At 49.3% G+C, this 18,420-nt stretch overlaps 1 protein-coding gene across 1 annotated transcript; it reads left to right on the forward strand.

Moving 5' to 3' along the window:
- Nucleotides 1-8: 8 nt before the first annotated feature.
- TMEM106A (transmembrane protein 106A) lies at nt 9-6,778 on the forward strand. The gene is made up of 8 exons (XM_068978256.1): nt 9-43; nt 1,211-1,437; nt 1,970-2,033; nt 3,196-3,349; nt 3,929-4,069; nt 4,178-4,221; nt 4,894-4,947; nt 5,453-6,778. The coding sequence occupies exons 2-8, from the start codon at nt 1,230-1,232 to the stop codon at nt 5,571-5,573; spliced, it is 786 nt and encodes a 261-aa protein (XP_068834357.1). The 5' UTR covers nt 9-43; nt 1,211-1,229; the 3' UTR covers nt 5,574-6,778.
- The last annotated feature ends 11,642 nt before the right edge of the window (nt 6,779-18,420 follow it).

An 18,420-nucleotide genomic window follows, 5' to 3' on the forward strand; every position in this document is an offset into this window, starting at 1 on the left:
GGTTCTACTTTGCAGGCGTTTCTGTCGCCGCGGTCGCCCGAGGGTAAGGCGCTTTGAGAAATTCCTTTACTTTTCCTCTGGGAGACAAGGGCCCAGGCCCCTCCTGTGCCTCCTCCTCCTAGACCAACACGCAGGTACCGAGCTCTGCTAACGGCCTCTCGGGGTGTCTGATGGGACTTAAAATCCTTTCGATGAAATCCTAGCCTCTCAGTCCACGCCCAGCTTCAGAGTAGGGCGTAAAGCAGCTGGGGCTATGGGTAGGCCACAGTCACGGCTCCCCACCTGCCCCAAAGGGGCACTCGCTTCCCCTAGGACTCTGGAACCACCCTTCCCTACCGGCTCTCGTCCCAAAATTACGTACTCCAAAAATCTCTCGTCCTCTTGCAGCTGAGAGGAGCCCGGGATCTCAGCCCTAAGCCAGGTGAGGCTCACTTTATTTTAGCCCCGAAGGTCAGAGTTCAGCTCAGGATGCCCATTCATTTGACTCCACTCTCTAGGGGAGGATCTAGATTTTTAGCCTCAGTTCTTCCTCATAAAGGACTGACCCAGACGTTGCTCCTCCCCCAGACATTCTTTCCCATCCCAACTCAGAAAGCAACATAGAAGAGGTTTATGCTCCCTTCCACGACCTTTTTAGGGTCTTTTAAAGCCACATCTGTGGCCAGTCTAGCTTCCTTTTTCTTTCTTGTTCCAAAGAATCCCTACCTTCCTATTACACCAGTACCTGCCCAGGTTCAGGAATGGAAGCTTTTCTTCCACACCCAGGCTGGGAGACTTCAGGCATTTCTGCCCCAGGGTGCTGGATAGACATCTTCAGAATCATCTTGTCTCAGAGGATGAAGGGACTCTTGGCTGCTGCCCTCAAGCCAGCCCTATCTAACTTCCTTCCTTGGTAATCAGTGACAGCTCAGCAACTTTTCCAGAACAAAATAAGTGCTCCGCTTTCACTTATGAAAGTCCCGTAAAGTGAAATAACCTCTGCTTTGCTTTTCCCTCTCGGGAATTGAGCTGTCCTACAATAAAGAGAGGAGTTGAAATGGAGAGATTCCTGATCTGAGAACCACATGTAACTGCTTGAATTTCCATACCTTCACTTTCTTAGGCTTGAGCTTGCTGAAATTGTGATGGGGCCCCTTGCCAATCTCAAAAACTTAAAACCAGAGTGACACCCAGCATCCACTCTAACTGAATTTTGTTCTTTCTTCATCAGTGAAAAATACCCCTGAACAATGGGTGCGACATTCTCTCAGCTGGCCTCTCAGGAGGATGAGAACAAATTGATCCTGCCCCCCGACCCAGCCTTTGGCAGCAAGGCTGCCAGCTACTCCAGCACTGGCAACAGCAAGCCTTTCTGTTCCTGTGTGCCGTGTGAAAGGGCTGCTGGTACTGGCTTTGTAACTTGTCCCACCTGCCAGGGCAGTGGGGAGATTCCTCGAGGTGAGTAGCCGCAGGCTCTGGAAGTAGCCTGGGATCCAGGAAAGGCTCTTAACAGCCAGCTGGCCAGTGCCAGGCCCCTCTGAGTCTCCCTGGATGGTGTTAGGTAGTCCGGCTCCTAGTCCCCCAGTTTCAGGCTGGCCCAGGAAGATTCTAACCCTCCCTGGGCTCTCTGCAGAGACCTCCCTCCTGCCCTGGTTGTACCACCCAACCCCAGGGGATTTCCAGCCTCTCTGCTTCCTTAGCAACCCGGCCATAGGATTCAGGAAGTTACCATGGCCTCTCCAAAGAAACTGGACTTTTCTGACTTGTGGTGACTTGCAGAAATTCTTCACTCATGTTAATGAAATCTCACCTCCATTCGAGAGGTGGCAAATCTGAGCTGCCAACAGCCAGTGTCCCCAGTCCTGCCCTGGGTCAGAGATAGCATGCTTCTGAGACTGCTCTGTGGGATGGAGGGGTGCTTCTTGCAGGCTGGTACAGGAAACTTGTCATGAACCCTTCGTGGCCCTCCTCACCCTCTTTCTCTCTACAGAGCTAGAGAAGCAGCTGGTGGCCCTTATTCCCTATGGGGACCAGAGGCTGAAGCCCAGGCACACGTAAGCCCATCTTCCTACCCCAGTTCTTCAGGCATTGCCCATGGGGGCAGTTCCTCTTTGTCATCCCAATGTGCCCTCCTCTACTAAATTTTCTCCATTGGTTCTCCTCCAAAAGCTTGAGCTTCACTGGGCTCAGACATATTAGCACCCTGTTTCCACAGATTTTCCTAGTTAAAGAATCTCAGAGCACAGCAGACCACCTGAGGTCAGTTGGTATCCAAAGCATCACTGCTTCCAAGAAGCATGGCTCCCTTTTGAAGACAGAGAGGACCTCTTTTGACTCTGCAAGTCCTTCCAGGATGCAGGGAGTTGCCATTGATTTGGGGAAGTGATTTTTCCTAAGAACTTCTTTTGCTGTGGCAGTTCAGACCTGCTTGTTCTCTTCCCCGTAGAGATGGAAAGCCAGCTACTCCCTGACCTGGGACCCTTCAGAACCTCAGAGGCAGCCATGAGTTTCAACTGTGGGGGCCTGTGACTCTGTTTGTCATCTGGGTCGTTTGACATGAATCCCTGAAGCTCCTCCTCCCAGGGTCCACAGCTTCCATCTGGGAGCCACCACCCAGCCCTCCCTGACCCCTGCATCAGAGTCCAAATCTGGCAGTGCCCCTTAGAAGGTGCTACCAAGGTGCAGTCTCTTTAATGCGTATTACAATTTTGAATTAGATGGACAGACGATGTCTGGTTCTGAATATGAGTATTAAAATTCAGAACTCTCAAAATTCATGTGGACTTCTTCCAGTGATTATAGCTGGCATTGGTTTAGCCTTTGACTACGCATCAGGACTGGGGATTGGTGGCTTTTCCTGAATTAGCCCATAACAGATTGTACAAGGTAGGTAGGTACAATGAATGATTTCCATTTTATAGACAAGGAAACTGAGGCTTAGGGCAGTTAAATGGGTTGTTCAGAGTTACTGGGCCAGTGGGTACAGAGAGCTGGGGATGGACATCAAGCTGCTGGCTTCTCAGTCCTGTGCTTCTCCCCACTCTGGGCCACCCCTGACTCTAGGCTGGTCCTCCACACCTGAGGAGCTAAGTGTCCAGTTGTGAGGGGAACTCAGAGGAGAGCCTTGTGTACAGAGAAGAGTATCTGAACACCCCTGGCCAGGTTGCTTCTGTGTTCAGACTTCACTTCCCTACCTGGGTCCTGCTTTCCCCACAGGAAACTCTCCGTGTTCCTGGCAGTGTCCATCTGCCTGGTGACCTCCTCCCTCATCGTCTTTTTCCTGTTTCCCCGGACAATCGCTGTGCAGCCTGTGGGCCTCAACTCCTCCACGGTGGCCACTGATGAGGCCAATGTCTACCTCAACATAACGGTGGGTGGGCGCCTGTGCCCCTGTGCCCCTGGGCTCCGACCCCACCTTCCAGGCACCACTTCTCTGAAGCCCTTGTCCCGTGTTCTGACCTTGGGCATGGGTAGCCAGGGATCTTACGGCACTCAGAGGATGTCAGAAGCCTAAGGAGAAGCCCCTAACAGATTGTGTAGGATTGGAACTGTGAGAGGTTAGAATTGAGGCCAGAGCAGTATTAGGGAGTGGTATGCCTGAGACATTCCAGGTGGGCAGGGGAACAGAAAGAGCCTTGCAGAGTGAGACAGGATTTTGAGACAGCTTAATGTCCCAGTATTCTTGCCTGCAGAACTCCATGGACAGAGAAGCCTGGCAGGCTGCAGTCCATGGGTCACAAAGAGTTGGACAAGACTGAGCGACTAACACTTTCACTTTTACGGTCTTAGTTAAGGTGACCCCTCCAAGGGGCTCTGGCACTGGTGCCCCAGCAGCTGAAGCTCTCACTGGAAGTGGGGCTCAATCAGGCTGGGGGTTTTTGAAACTGGTTGACTTCTTCTTGCCAAGGATGGTTACTCTCACCCCTCCCTTCCCTGTCTTCCTCCCCAGAGTATCTTGAATATCTCCAATAACAATTACTGCCCTATCACTGTGACCCAGCTGACCATCGAGGTTCTGCACCTGTCCCTCGTGGTGGGACAGGTCTCCCACAGCCTCCTCCTCCACATCGGCTCTTTGGCCAGTGAACAGGTGATTCCCTCTCCCTGGCCAGCCCCACACCCCGCAAGTGTGTGGACACAGGTGGGAGGAAGGGGGCAGCTGCAGTTGGGGCTAACCCTATGACCATTTGGTTGACAGATATTTTATGCAGTGGCCAACAGGATATGGGATGAAAACACATAGTGAGTAACCCTTGATCTCTTCTTCCTCACCTCCTTCCTGGTTGGAAACTCAGTTTGAACCCCCACCAGATTTCTTGATTGCTTAGCAACCCTGCAGCCAGCATTCAGCCTGCACGCTTATGGCCAAGTCTGCAGTGTGCAAGTGTTCAGGGCCTCCTGTTTGGAGCAGGATTGGAATGAAAACCAGGCTAGAATTGGGTTAATCCTTACAATATATTGGGACTTCCCTTGTGGCTCAGTTGGTAAAGAGTCTGCCTGTAATGTAGGAGACCTGGGTTTGATCCCTGGCTTGGGAAGATCCCCTGGAGAACAGAAAGGCTACCCACTCCAGTATTCTGCCCTGGAGAATTCCATGGACTGTAAAAGTCCATGGAGTCCCAGAGTTGGACACAACTGAGTGACTTTCACTTTCACTTTTACAATATATGACTTTGAGCTCTTCAGCCTGACTCGCTGTCTTCTACTAAGGGAATGGCCAGCACATGCCTGGGCCAGGCCAGTGGGGGTTGGAGGAGTGAAGTGCTCACCTTAGGCAGAGGGAGCGGGAAGGCCTGGGTCCTTGCCTTCCCCATGGAAAGGAGGCCAGGGGCCTGGGACTGCAGGTCTCCTCCGAACTGACAGGATGCTCAGTGTGAAATGTGGTCCTGTGTTCTTCCTCTCTGTCTTTCTCAGCAAAATCTGTACCTGGCTGGAAATCAAAGTCCACCACGTGCTTTTGCACATCCAGTAAGTAGGATTTGAAGCCCTGGTATCCCCTCTCCCACTTCTTTTTTTTTTTTAATAGTTATTTATTTTGGCTTTGCTGGGTCTTAGGTTAAGCATGCAGGATCTTTAGTTGTGGCATGTGGACTCTAGTTCCCTGACCAGGGATTGAACCTGGGTCCCCTGAATGGGAAGCTCAGAATCATAGCCACTGGACCACCAGGGAAGTACCCCTCTCCCACCTCCTGACTCCAGCTCCCCCTAGTGGGAAGGAAGTCATCCAAGCTGACTCCATGTATCTGTTGGCCCTTGATAGTGGCAGGTCCAGCCCTTCCTCTAGGGTCCACCTTGCTTCTGAGCTGTTGATGTGACACCCGTGGCGCTGCCCGGGACCTGGGTGGGGCAGGTGGGGCAGCTGTCCCAGGAGCCATGACAAAGCAGGAAGCCAGCCCTCCCCAGAGAGCAGAGCAGGGCCAAGGCCTTCCTCTTCCTCCTAGACACAGCACCAAAGCCTGCTTTTCCTCTCCAGGGGCACCCTGACCTATTCCTACCTGAGCCGTTCCGAGCAGCTGGTCTTCCAGAGCTATGAATATGTGGACTGCCGGGGAAACACGTCTGTGCCCCACTTGTTGTTCTCTCACCCGCCGTGACCTGTCTGCTGCCCTCAACTCCAGTCGCCTGCCGGCCTGGTCTGTACCTCCCACAACTCCGTGGTGCCCAGTAGGACAATAGTGACTTTGCCAAAGGAAAAACCCTGCTTTATCATACCCTCCCCACCCCATGCACCCCCAGCAGAGGAAGCTTCCTGTGGAAGTTAACTTCATATACACTCATACATCCCTACACACTGTCTCTCTCTCATACATACACCCATACACACAGTCTCTCTCTCTCTCTCACACACACACACACACAAATACACACACACACACCCCCTCTCTGATTTCCACAGGATCAGAAGCCTGATTCTTCTAGAGGCCAGCACCAGAGGCCTCTGGTTTTGTCTTGAGCAAAGTCTGACCCAACGTTTCCTCAGAGCTGCCTCAGAGGCGTGGAGCAGCACCCACCTTCCTATGCTGAGCACCTTGGTTGCCTGGTTCCTCCAGGGAAGGCCTTCTTCCTGCCTGAATGCAGAGAAAACTTTCATTTTATCTGGTTTGACTCCATGGATCCTTTTCCAGTTCTCCACCCAGTGATGGGAATGACTTAGGGATCAGCCCGTGCTGTCACCAGGGCCTTTTGCTTTGGTCATGTGACAGATTGTTGGTGATGGCCTGCTTCTCTCCTGGTAACTTGTTGCCCACCCTTTGGCCAAGGCCCTTTGGCTCTGCCTCCTTCCTGGTTGTAGATGGTCTGGGTCCCCAGGAACATAGAGCTGTTCTGCAGCTAAAGCTTCTCTTCTCCATAAAACACTTTTAGCAATATTATTCTCTGCACAGCAGGAACAAAAGGAGAGGAGGGAAGGGAGGCACCTGGCACCCTCTGGGCCTGCACAGGAAGAGCAGAGACAAAGCCAGAGTCATTTTAAAAGGTATTTATTGAAGGAGGTCACAACCCTGAGCCCATGTGAGTGGACACAGACAGGTCAGATGGTGCCACAGTCGCCTTTACTATGGTTTCTATCACTCAGACAAGCAGAGAGATGAGCTTGGATGGTGGGGAAAGTTGAACTTGAAGTAGGAAGGATGGAGAAAGGGAATTGGGGACAGAACCTGATGACTAGCTGACCAGGGGACAAGAGGAAGGAAGGAGTTCATGCCGTCTGCACGCTTTCATGCCTGAGTAATGGGTCAAAGTGGTGCTGGCAACAGCATGAAAGTCCATAAAGTTCAGGCTGGAGCTTGTGCTCTGTGGAGTTTGGAAAATGTAAAGGATTTATATTGTATTCACTAAACTATACTTAACAGTGTTTAAAAAAGAAAAATAAAGGTCTCCAATCATTGGGAAGGGAGCTGCTGGTGGACACTCCCCGTCTCACAGCCTATTTCTTAATGTCCAGGTGGGCATCAAGGTCTCTTCCTCAGTCCCTGAGCCCCTTGGGAACATGCCCTGCTTCTCTGACTTCTCTCCCTTTCGTTACATATCCCTGAAGTCCCATCCCACCTTAATATGCTTGTTCTGTGTCCCCACCCTCCCCATACCTCCCCCAAGTGCTCCTCTCAAGAAACACTGCACTGAGAGGTTCCTTTGTGCATGCTGAGTCACTGCAGTCATGTCTGACTCTGCGATGCTATGGACTGTAGCCTTCCAGGCTCCTCTGTCCATGGGATTCTCCAGGCAAAAATACTGGAATGTGTTAATTTCCCACCCAAAGGCCATGCTACAATGAAAGGACCCAGGCACCGTCCCCCCTTACCAGTCAAGAGTGGAAGAGGGAATGAGCCTGGGGGACCCCACCTGTCAGTTTCAGGAAGTGGGGAGGGGGATACCTGAGGGCTTTAGAGCCTCTTAGCTGTCTCTGCTACATGGAAAGGCTGAGACCCAGGGAGAAAGAAGCCTATGGATTGGGGGGGGAGGGGCGCCAGTCTGATCAGCGATCAATGCAAAGAAATAGAGGAAAACAACAGAATGAGAAAGACTAGAGATCATGCATGCAAAGATGGGCTTGATAAAGGACAGAAATGGTATGGACCTAACAGAGGCAGAAGATATTAAGAAGAGGTGGCAAGAATACACAGAAGAACTGTACAAAAAAGATCTTCACGATCCAGATAATCACCATGGTGTGATCACTCACCTAGAGCCAGACATCCTGGAATGTGAAGTTAAATGGGAGCATCACTATGAACAAAGCTAGTGGAGGTGATGGAATTCCAGTTGAGCTATTTCAAATCCTGAAAGATGATGCTGTGAAAGTGCTGCACTCAATATGTCAGCAAATTTGGAAAACTCAGCAGTGGCCACAGAACCAGAAAAGGTCAGTTTTCATTCCAATCCCAAAGAAAGGCAATGCCAAAGAATGCTCAAACTACTGCACAATTGCACTCATCTCACATGCTAGTAAAGTAATGCTCAAAATTCTCCAAGCCAGGCTTTAGCAATACGTGAACTGTGAACTTCCAGGTGTTCAAGCTGGTTTTAGGAAAGGCAGAGGAACCAGAGATCAAATTGCCAACATCCACTAGATCGTGGAAAAAGCAAGAGAGTTCCAGAAAAACATCAATTTCTGCTTTATTGACTATGCCAAAGCCTTTGACTGTGTGGATCACAATAAACTGTGGAAAATTCTGAAAGAGATGGGCATACCAGACCACCTGACCTGCCTCTTGAGAAACCTGTATGCAGGTCAGGAGGCAACAGTTAGAACTGGACATGGAACAACAGACTGGTTCCAAATAGGAAAAGGAGTATGACAAGGCTGTATATTGTCACCCTGCTTATTTAACTTCTATGCAGAGTACATCATGAGAAACGCTGGGCTGGAAGAAGCACAAGCTGGAATGAAGATTGCCAGGAGAAATATCAATAACCTCAGATATGCAGATGATACCACTCTTATGGCAGAAAGTGAAGAGGAACTCAAAAGCCTCTTGATGAAAGTGAAAGAGGAGAGTGAAAAAGTTGGCTTAAAGCTCAACATTCAGAAAACTAAGATCATGGCATCTGGTCCCATCACCTCATGGGAAATAGATGGGGAAACAGTGGGAACAGTGGCTGACTTTATTTTTTGCAGATGGTGATTGCAGCCATGAAATTAAGACACTTACTCCTTGGAAGGAAAGTTATGACCAACCTGGATAGCATATTAAAAAGCAGAGACAAAAAAAAAAGCAGAGACATTACTTTGCCGACTAAGGTCCGTCTAGTCAAGGCTATGGTTTTTCCAGTGGTCATGTATGGATGTGAGAGTTGGACTGTGAAGAAAGCTGAGCGCCGAAGAATTGATGCCTTTGAACTGTGGTGTTGGAGGAGACTCTTGAGAGTCCCTTGGACTGCAAGGAGATCCAACCAGTCCATCCTAAAGGAGACCAGTCCTGAATGTTCATTGGAAGGACTGATGTTGAAGCTGAAACTCCAATACTTTGGCCACCTCATGTGAAGAGTTGACTCATTGGAAAAGGCTCTGATGCTGGGAGGGATTGGGGGCAGGAGGAGAAGGGGAAGACAGAGGATGAGATGGCTAGATGGCATCACCGACTCAATGGACATGAGTTTGAGTGAACTCCGGGAGTTGGTGATGGACAGGGAGGCCTAGCGTGCTGCAATTCATGGGATCACAAAGAGTCGGACACGACTGAGCGACTGAACTGAACCAAGTCCCCGTCTTCCTAAGGTCAGGTGTCCTGTGCCTGAGACAGTAGTCCCCCTTTCCTCTGAGTTCTTTATCTCCATCCCTGCCTCTCATCATCAACAGCAGAGTGCCCACAGTGGACCAGACTGACGCTGGACTTGGGGGAGGGGGTCCCTGTCTGCCACTTCTTCCTATCGCTGCCCTAGGTCTGCTCTGGTGTGATACAACCCCTCCTCCCCGAGCTGAATCTCAGTAAGCATCCTCCAGGGGGCCAGGCTGATGGTGCCAATGAGAGTCATGAACCTGATGAGCTCCCTACAAGACCTATCATTGCTAAATAAGGGCCAGTAATGGAGCTGTAGACTTGAGGGGCGCAAAGCCAAGTTCTCCCATAGGTTTTGCCTGGAGAAGCAGGGACTTACCTTCCACTTTCTTCCCACACTCCTTTCATCCTCTTCCTGCCCCTCCTCCTCATCCCAGTCTCACAGAGCCTGGCCAGTCTCTTTGATTCTTTCCAGGAAGAAATCATTTTATTCCTGGCTCAGCTCCTCTGCCAGAGTGGATCAGGAGGGACTGGCTTTTGAAGTGGAGGTGTTGCTGGGTGGTAAGAAGGTCGGGTCACTTATCTGATTTTTGCCGATGGCCAGTGGAATCTTGGGTCTATTTCTGAATCACCATTGCTGGATGTAATTTGTTGACTGAGAAGGAGAGACAGGAGGCAAAACAGGTCAGCCGTTCCCAGGCCCACTGCTTTTGCTTACTGTATTAAGTAAGCCAAAGGGCTTCCCTGGTGGCTCAGACGGTAAAGCGTCTGCCTGCAATGCGGGAGACCCGGGTTCGATTCCTGGGTCGGGAAGATCCCCTGGAGAAGGAAATGGCAATCCACTCCAGCACTCTTGCCTGGAAAATCCCATGGACGGAGGACCCTGATAGGCTACAGTCCATGGGGTCGCAAAGAGTCAGACATGACTGAGTGATAATTAATTAATAAATTACTTTGAAGCCAAAGGAATCAAAGTGAAATGTAGTGAGTGGCCCAGTCCTCATCTTAAAGGACTAGGATCGGGTTCTCCCATCCTTGGCACCTGTGTCAGGGGAGAAAAAAAAAAAAACCTTTCCAAAGCTCATCCTGTTTTATGTAATTCCCAAGACACTCAAGGGTCTTCCTGGGTTTGATGGTCTATAATTAGCCGGACACTAAGCTAAGTGCTTCAAATGCCTTCCCTTTTAATCCAGTCCTCATGACACCTCTACTATGGAACTGGTATCATTCTCCTTTAATGGATGGGCAGCTGAGGCTCAGAGAATGAGTCAGGCTACCAGAGAGTGGTGATCCTAACTGAGACCATACCTCTTACTTCAGGTCTTACTTCCCTCCTGCCTGGCTGGCTCTACCCTAATCAGTCTCCAGATTTTGCTTCTTTGTACCTGTCCAGCCTTCCCAACTAGGCTGTCAGCTCCTTCACTTACACTTAGTGCTGAGCAATGGGGCCTACAAAGACATTCTTATGGGGCAAGGAATGGAGGAATGGGCCATCCAGAAATGACTGAACAGCTTCAGTCCCCTCTCCCAACTCCTGCCAAGGAAACCTTTCTAGACTCCCCCACACTTACACGCAGGCACACTCAGACACGCAGCCAGAAGCTATCTGGCTTTCACACTCTGAATCTGTCTCACCGTGAGTCGTGAGTACTTGGTTTGCATATCTGGGCTAGATTTCTTGCCACCTGATAAGGAAACAAAGCACAATTACTCATCTGGCAGTTTCTGAGAATGGAACGTGACACAGCTGGATTCTTTACCAGGCAGGCCATGGCCCGTGTCTAAGGCAAGCCACAGACCCAGCCCACACTGAAAATTCTCTACCAGGAAGCCAGCCTGTGCTTCCCTGTTCCAGACCCCACAGGGCTCAGGATATTGTTGCTAAGCCTACAACTCATCTCCCACCCTCTGTTGGCTCTCTCCCCCATCTGTCCCCCTCACCCTAGAGGAGGGACTGACGACTTCTGAGCCACCCTCTGTGGAAGTTGGCAGGTTTCTCTGCCACCCTAGATTGGTACAAAGCCCCTCAGAGAGAGTGACTCCCAAGTAAAGGAGATTCCCCCAGATATGGAATCTTGGCCCTAACCAAGGACTCCCTGCTCACTACCTCCCGCTGCCGGGCATCTTACTTACCAGGACCATGAGGGTTGGTCACCTCTCCTTGGTATGTGTCCTTGTGGGGACCTGGCCTCTGGGAAGCCTGGAGGATGTACTGGGAGGTGCACTGAGTAAGACATTCTTGGGCGTTTGGCTGCTTTGCCTGAGGCGGCTGTGGTGGCTGCTGGGACACCTGTGGCGGCTGTGGCGTAGGTGGCAACTGTGATTGCGCCAGGGGTGGCTGCGACTCCTGCCGGGACTCCTGAGGTGGCTGGGTTTTCTCCCCACATTGCCGTTCCTGTTCTTGGCGTTTCTTCAGTTCCTGGCAAGAAGCCCCCCACAAGTGGAATCCTCCTCCCACCCCATCCAGTCACCACCTTGCCAGAGACACTGCAAGAAGCAAGACATGGGAATCCTGAGGCGGAGGTGACTGCAGGGTCTCTGTTCCCTGGAGTTGAAGACTGAGCCATCTTGCCTCACCCACCCACACCCTAAACTGTTTCTATGGCAACAGTGCCCCCTGGCACAGCCCCTGCCCAGTAAACACAGCCTCTGACCACCTACCTCCTAGCATGAGAGCTGTGTGCACTGAAAGCCGTTTGCAGTGCCAGAGAGTAAAGAATAATCTCTTACAAATGCCTCAAAACAGCACTGTCCAGTAGAAATATAATGGGTACCATATTCGGAGACGAACGCTTTCACTTTCATATATAATTCAAAATTTTCTATTAGCCACATAACAGAGGAAGAAGAAATAGGTGAAACTAAGTATAACAATGTATTTTATTCAACCCAATACATCCAAAACATAAACTCAATATGATAATATTGATAGTTTATAGTGTTTGTTTTTGTACTAAGTCTTCAAAACACAGAGGGCATATTATACTCAACAGCACATCTGAATTTAGACATTACAGTTTTCCAAAAAAATGTTTGGTTGCAGGATTTCCCTGGTGGCTCAGTGGTAAAGAATCTGCCTGCCAATTCAGGTGACACCAGTTCGATCCCTGACCCTGGAAGATCCCACATGCTGAGGAGCACTTCAGCCCATAGAGCACAGCTACTTAGCCTGTGCTCTAGAGCCCACGTGCCACAGCTACTGAAGCCTGCGCTCTGCAGCAAGAGAAGCCGCTGCAAGGGGAAGCCTGTGCACTGAAACTGGAGAGTAGTCCCTGCTCTCGGAAACCAGAGAAGAGCTGGAGCAGCAAGGAAGACCCAGCACACCCGTAAATAAATACATTAATAATAACAGAAGTGTTTGATCAAGGGATTTCTCTAGTAGTCCAGTGGTTAAGAATCCACCTGCCACTGTGGGGGCATGGGTTCGATCCCTGGTCCAGAAAGAGTCCACATGCCATGGGGCAACTAGGCCCGTGCACAGTTTCTGAACCCGCACTAGAGCCCACCAGCCACGCTGAAGCCCATGCACCTAGAGCCTCTGCTCCGCACAAGAGAAGCCACCGCAACGGGAAGCCCTCGCGCTAGAAAAAGCCTGCACGCAGCAACGGAGACCCACCACAGCCAAAAGTAAAGTAAAACAAATTCTTTAGAAAGGCAAGTTTTACAAAATTAACTTGATATTTCGAGTTCATATAATTTATAATCAAAAAAGTAGATTTACATACCCAAGTTGTTCCAAACATACTTAAAATTTTGCCAGTGTGTAAAGTGGATATTTGTTTTTAAATTTATATTTAAATGTACGTAAAATTTAAAATTCAGTCCCTTAGTCTCCTAGCCACATCCCAAGGGGTATAGCACACAGGCTGGTAGCCACCCTATCAGACAGTGCAGCTTTAAAACCTCCTGTGCCTGACCCGTCAGTCCCACATGAGGCCTCAGCCTAGTATAACTGCAAAGCTGAGTCACCCCAATGCACACACACACATCCATGACACCAAAGGTTTCCTCCAGCTCCCAGCAAAACAACATTCACCAGATAATAGCTTCGTGGGGATCTGTCTTCCCTCCCCATCTCCTCCCTATCCCTGGAAGGACCCCGGTGAACCCGGCCCCTCTCATGCACCTGCTCTTGCTGCTGCTGGGCCATCAGCCACCTCTTCCGATCCAAAGCCATCTGCCGCCGACGGGCCTCCCAGTGGTAAGCACTGCCCATGACAGCGAGGGTGACAGAAGGGAGGGGTGACAGAAGGCAGAGGGTGGGGGCAGTGGCAGAGCCCAGGAGGCTGCCACTGCCCCCACCACTTCTGTCTCCTCTCACCTCAACCCTGTGGCCTGTAACCAGAACTACCTCACAATGTGACCACTACCAGGGCAACTGGGCAGGCCCCCCTCCCCTGCCATGGGAAGGAGGGAGGTGTTCCTCCAAAGCCTCCCAGAGAACATCTTTAAAGCACCTTTCTCTCTGGGGCCCTGAGCAGGTAGAAGACACCTTTTCACCTTAGCTTTGAGTTTCAATGGACCCCAGGCACAATTCCCAAGCAGTCTGACTTTTCTCTCTGGTTTCTTTCTCCTACCCACCCCAGGATTTCAGCATCTTCATCTGGCCCTCTGCTGACCTCTCCTTCTCCTCCTCCCTTAGTTCTCCATCTTGTCCCCCGGTTCTGAGTCAAGAAAATGCAAGGATTTCCCTGGTGGTCCAATGATTAAGAATCCACCTGTCAATGCAGAGGACATGGGTTCGATCCCTTGTCTAGGAAGACTCCACATGCCATGGGGCAACTAATCCTGTGTGCCACAACTACTGAAACCCATGAGCCTAGAGCCTGTGCTCCGTAACAAGAGAAGCCACTGCAATAAGAAGCCCGCGCACCACAGCTAAAGAGTAGCCTCAGCTCTCAGCAACCAGAGAAAGCCCAAGTGCAGCAACAAGGACCCAGCACAGCCACAAAAAAAAATTAAAAAAAAAAAAAAATCCAACTAACTTTCACTGGGGTTTGAGCTCTGTGAATACAAGGTGGCTTATTAGAAATTACCCTAGTCCTGGGGATTTAATATGCTGGGCTCAAGTCAACCCTCTATCTCTTCTGAACTTGGGCCCAGTCTTACCTCTCTGAGAATCCATTTCATCACCTGGAAAACCAGAAAGGTAATATTTGTTACTGCCCTCCACAGGGTTCCGGAGAAGGCAATGGCACCCCACTCCAGTACTCTTGCCTGGAAAATACCATGGATGGGGAGGAGCCTGGTAGGCTGCTGTCCATGGGGTCGCTAAGAGTAGGGCATGACTGAGCGACTTCACTTTCACTTTTCACTTTCATGCATTGGAGAAGGAAATGGCAACCCACTCCAGTGTTCTTGCCTGGAGAATCCCAGGGACGGGGGAGCCTGGAGGGCTGCCGTCTATGGGGTCACACAGAGTTGGACACGACTGAAGTGACTTAGTAGTCATAGGGTTCAGTTCGGTTCAGTTCAGTCGCTCAGTCATGTCCGACTCTTTGCAACCCCACGAACCACAGCATGCCAGGCCTCCCTGTCCATCACCAACTCCCAGAGTCCACCCAAACCCATGTCCATCGAGCCGGTGATGCCATCCAACCATCTCATCCACTGTCGTCCCCTTCTCCTCCTGCCCTCAATCTTTCCTAGCATCAGGGTCTTTTCCAGTGAGTCAGTTCTTTGCATCAAGTGGCCAAAGTACTGGAGTTTCAGCTTCAACATCAGTCCTTCCAATGAACACCCAGGGCTGATCTCCTTTAGGATGGACTGGTTGGATCTCCTTGCAGTCCAAGGGACTCTCAAGAGTCTTCTCCAACACCACAGTTCAAAAGCATCAATTCTTTGGTGCTCAGCTTTCTTCACAGTCCAACTCTCATATCCATACATGACCACTGGAAAAACCGTAGCCTTGACTAGATGGACCTTTGTTGACAAAGTAATGTCTCTGCTTTTTAATATGCTGTCTAGGTTGGTCATAACTTTCCTTCCAAGGAGTAAGCGTCTTTTAAGTTCATGGCTGCAATCACCATCTTCACTGATTTTGGAGCCCCCAAAAATAAAGTCAGCCACTGTTCCCACTGTTTCCCCATCTATTTCCCATGAAGTGATGGGACCAGATGCCGTGATCTTTGTTTTCTGAATGTTCAGCTTTAAGCCAACTTTTTCACTCTCCTCTTTCACTTTCATCAAGAGGCTTTTGAGTTCCTCTTCCCTTTCTGCCATAAGGGTGGTGTCATCTGCATATCTGAGGTTATTGATATTTCTCCCGGCAGTCTTGATTCCAGCCTATGCTTCCTCCAGCCCAGCATTTCTCATGATATACTCTGCATATAAGTTAAATAAGCAGGGTGACAATATACAGCCTTGACATACTCCTTTTCCTATTTGGAACCAGTCTGTTGTTCCATGTCCAGTTCTAACTGTTGCCTCCTGACCTGCATACAGGTTTCTCAAGAGGCAGGTCAGGTGGTCTGGTATGCCCATCTCTTTCAGAATTTTCCACAGTTTATTGTGATCCACACAGTCAAAGGCTTTGGCATAGTCAATAAAGCAGAAATAGATGTTTTTCTGGAACTCTCTTGCTCTTTTGATGATCCAGCAGATGTTGGCAATTTGATCTCTGGTTCCTCTGCCTTTCCTAAAACCAGCTTGAACACCTGGAAGTTCACGGTTCACGTATTGCTAAAGCCTGGCTTGGAGAATTTTGAGCATTACTTTACTAGAGTGTGAGATGAGTGCAATTGTGTGGTAGTTTGAGCATTCTATGGCATTGCCTTCCTTTAGGACTGGAATGCAAACTGACCTTTTCTGGTCCTGTGGCCACTGCTGAGTTTTCCAAATTTGCTGACATATTGAGTGCAGCACTTTCACAGCATCATCTTTCAGGATTTGAAATAGGCTCAACTGGAATTTCATCACCTCCACTAGCTTTGTTCATAGTGATGCTTTCTAAGGCCCACTTGACTTCACATTCCAGGATGTCTGGCTCTAGGTGAGTGTGAGTGATCACACCATCGTGATTATCTGGGTCATGAAGATCTTTTTTGTACAGTTCTTCCGTGTATTCTTGCCAGCTCTTCTTAATACCTTCCCCTTCTGTTGGGTCCATACCATTTCTGTCCTTTATTGAGCCCATCTTGGTATCTCTAATTTTCTTGAAGAGATCTCTAGTCTTTCCCATTCTGTTGTTTTCCTCTATTTCTTTGCATTGATTGGTGAGGAAGGCTTTCTTATCTCTCCTTGCTATTCTTTGGAACTCTGCTTTCAAATGGATATATCTTTCCTTTTCTCCTTGCTTTCTGCTTCTCTTCTTTTCACAGCTATTTGGAAGGCCTCCTCAAACAGCCATTTTGCTTTTTTGCATTTCTTTTTCTTGGAGATAGTCTTGATTCCTGTATTCTGTACAATGTCATGAACCTCCGTCCATAGTTCATCAGGCACTCCGTCTATCGGATCTAGTCCCTTAAATCTATTTCTCACTTCCCCTGTATAGTCATAAGGGATTTGATTTAGGTCATATCTGAATGGTCTAGTGGTTTTCCCTGCTTTCTTCAATATAAGTCTGAATTTGGCAATAAGGAGTTCACGATCTGAGCCACAGTCAGCTCCTGGTCTTGTTTTTGCTGACTGTATAGAGCTTCTCCAACTTTGGCTGCAAAGAATGTCATCAATCTGATTTTGGTGTTGACCTGGTGATGTCACAGGGTTCACACAGGACCAAATGGAGTAATAGATGAGAAATATATGAAATGAAGTATAAAACTGCTGAGCTACAGGTTAGGATTCTTTATTATTCTACCTAATTTGCATCCTGTTGAGGAGGAAAAATTCATTCTCTGGATTTCTAGGTTCTTTGGCTGGTCTAATAATCAAATGGACACAAGACAGATTGCATGCATGCATGCTCAGGCACTCAGTTGTGTCCAGCTCTTTGCAGCTCCATGGACTGCAGCCTGCCCAGACTCCTTTGTCCATGGAATTTCCAAGGCAAGAATACTGGAGTGGGTTGCCATTTCCTTCTCCAGGGGATCCTCCCAATCCAGGGATTGAACCCATGTCTCCTGTGTCTCCTCCGTTGGCAGGCAGATTCTTTACCACTAAGCCCCCTGGGAAATCCCTAAGACAGATGAACAGGAGCAAAACAAGTGTAATTACATATATTCAGGGATCCCATAAGAATATAAGGGCCTGGGACTTCCCCTTGTGGTCTAGTGGTGAAGAATCTACCTTCCAATGCAGGCAATTCAGGTTTCATCCCTGGTAGGGGAACTAAGATCCCACATGCCCCAGGGCAACTAAGCCCAGGTACCTCAACTAGAGAGAAGCCCAAGCTTTGCAGGTAAGACCTGATTCAGCCAAAAATAAAATAAAATTTCTTAAAAAGAACATGAGACCCAAGGACAGTTGAGGCTAATATGCCATTCTGAGCTAAGGAATGGGATAAAACTGAGGAAGGGGTACTTCTCTGGTGGTCCAGTGGCTAAGACACCATGTTCCCAATGCAGGGGGCCAGGTTCAATCCCTGGTCAGGGAACTAGATCCCGCATGCTGCAACTTAGGCATTCAAATGCCATAACTTGAGTTCATGTGCCCATGTGCCACAGCTAAGACCTGGCACAGCCAAATTTAAAAAAAAAAAAACAGAGGAGGGTATATCACAGGACAAAAAGAGATCATGTGTTTGGTAATGAGATGTTTGCCCTGCTGTGCAGATGAATCTCAGATAAAAGTTCTCTCTGATAATAACTCTCTCTGAGACAAGCCCCCTGTCTAAATTCTTTTAGGCAGTTGAGTGAGAGATAAAAAGCTCTTCCTGGGTCTTTGGATCCTCCACTGCCTTGAGCTCAAATCACTGGAGCCGGTGGGTCTGTGAACCTTGCTACATCTCTCTTTTCCTATTTAAATTTTTTGTAATATTTATTTATTTGGCCGTGTTGGATCTTTATTTTATTTTTTAAATTTTGGCTGTGTCGGGCCTTCATTGCTGCTCCAGCTTCTCACTGCGGTGGCTTCTCTTGTTGCTAAGCAAGGACTCCAGGGCACTTGGGCTTCAGTAGTTGCTGTGAGTGGGCTCAGTAGTTGCAGCTCCTGGGCTCTCGAGCACAGGCTCAGTAGTTGTGGCCCACGAGCTTTGTTGCTCCAAGGCATGTGGGATCTTCCTGGATCAGAAATCCAACCTATGTCTCCTGCATTTGCGGGTGGATTCTTTACCTCTGAGTCACCA

Source organism: Capricornis sumatraensis, chromosome 8 (assembly GCF_032405125.1).
Source record: "Capricornis sumatraensis isolate serow.1 chromosome 8, serow.2, whole genome shotgun sequence".
Classification (NCBI taxonomy): domain Eukaryota; kingdom Metazoa; phylum Chordata; class Mammalia; order Artiodactyla; family Bovidae; genus Capricornis; species Capricornis sumatraensis.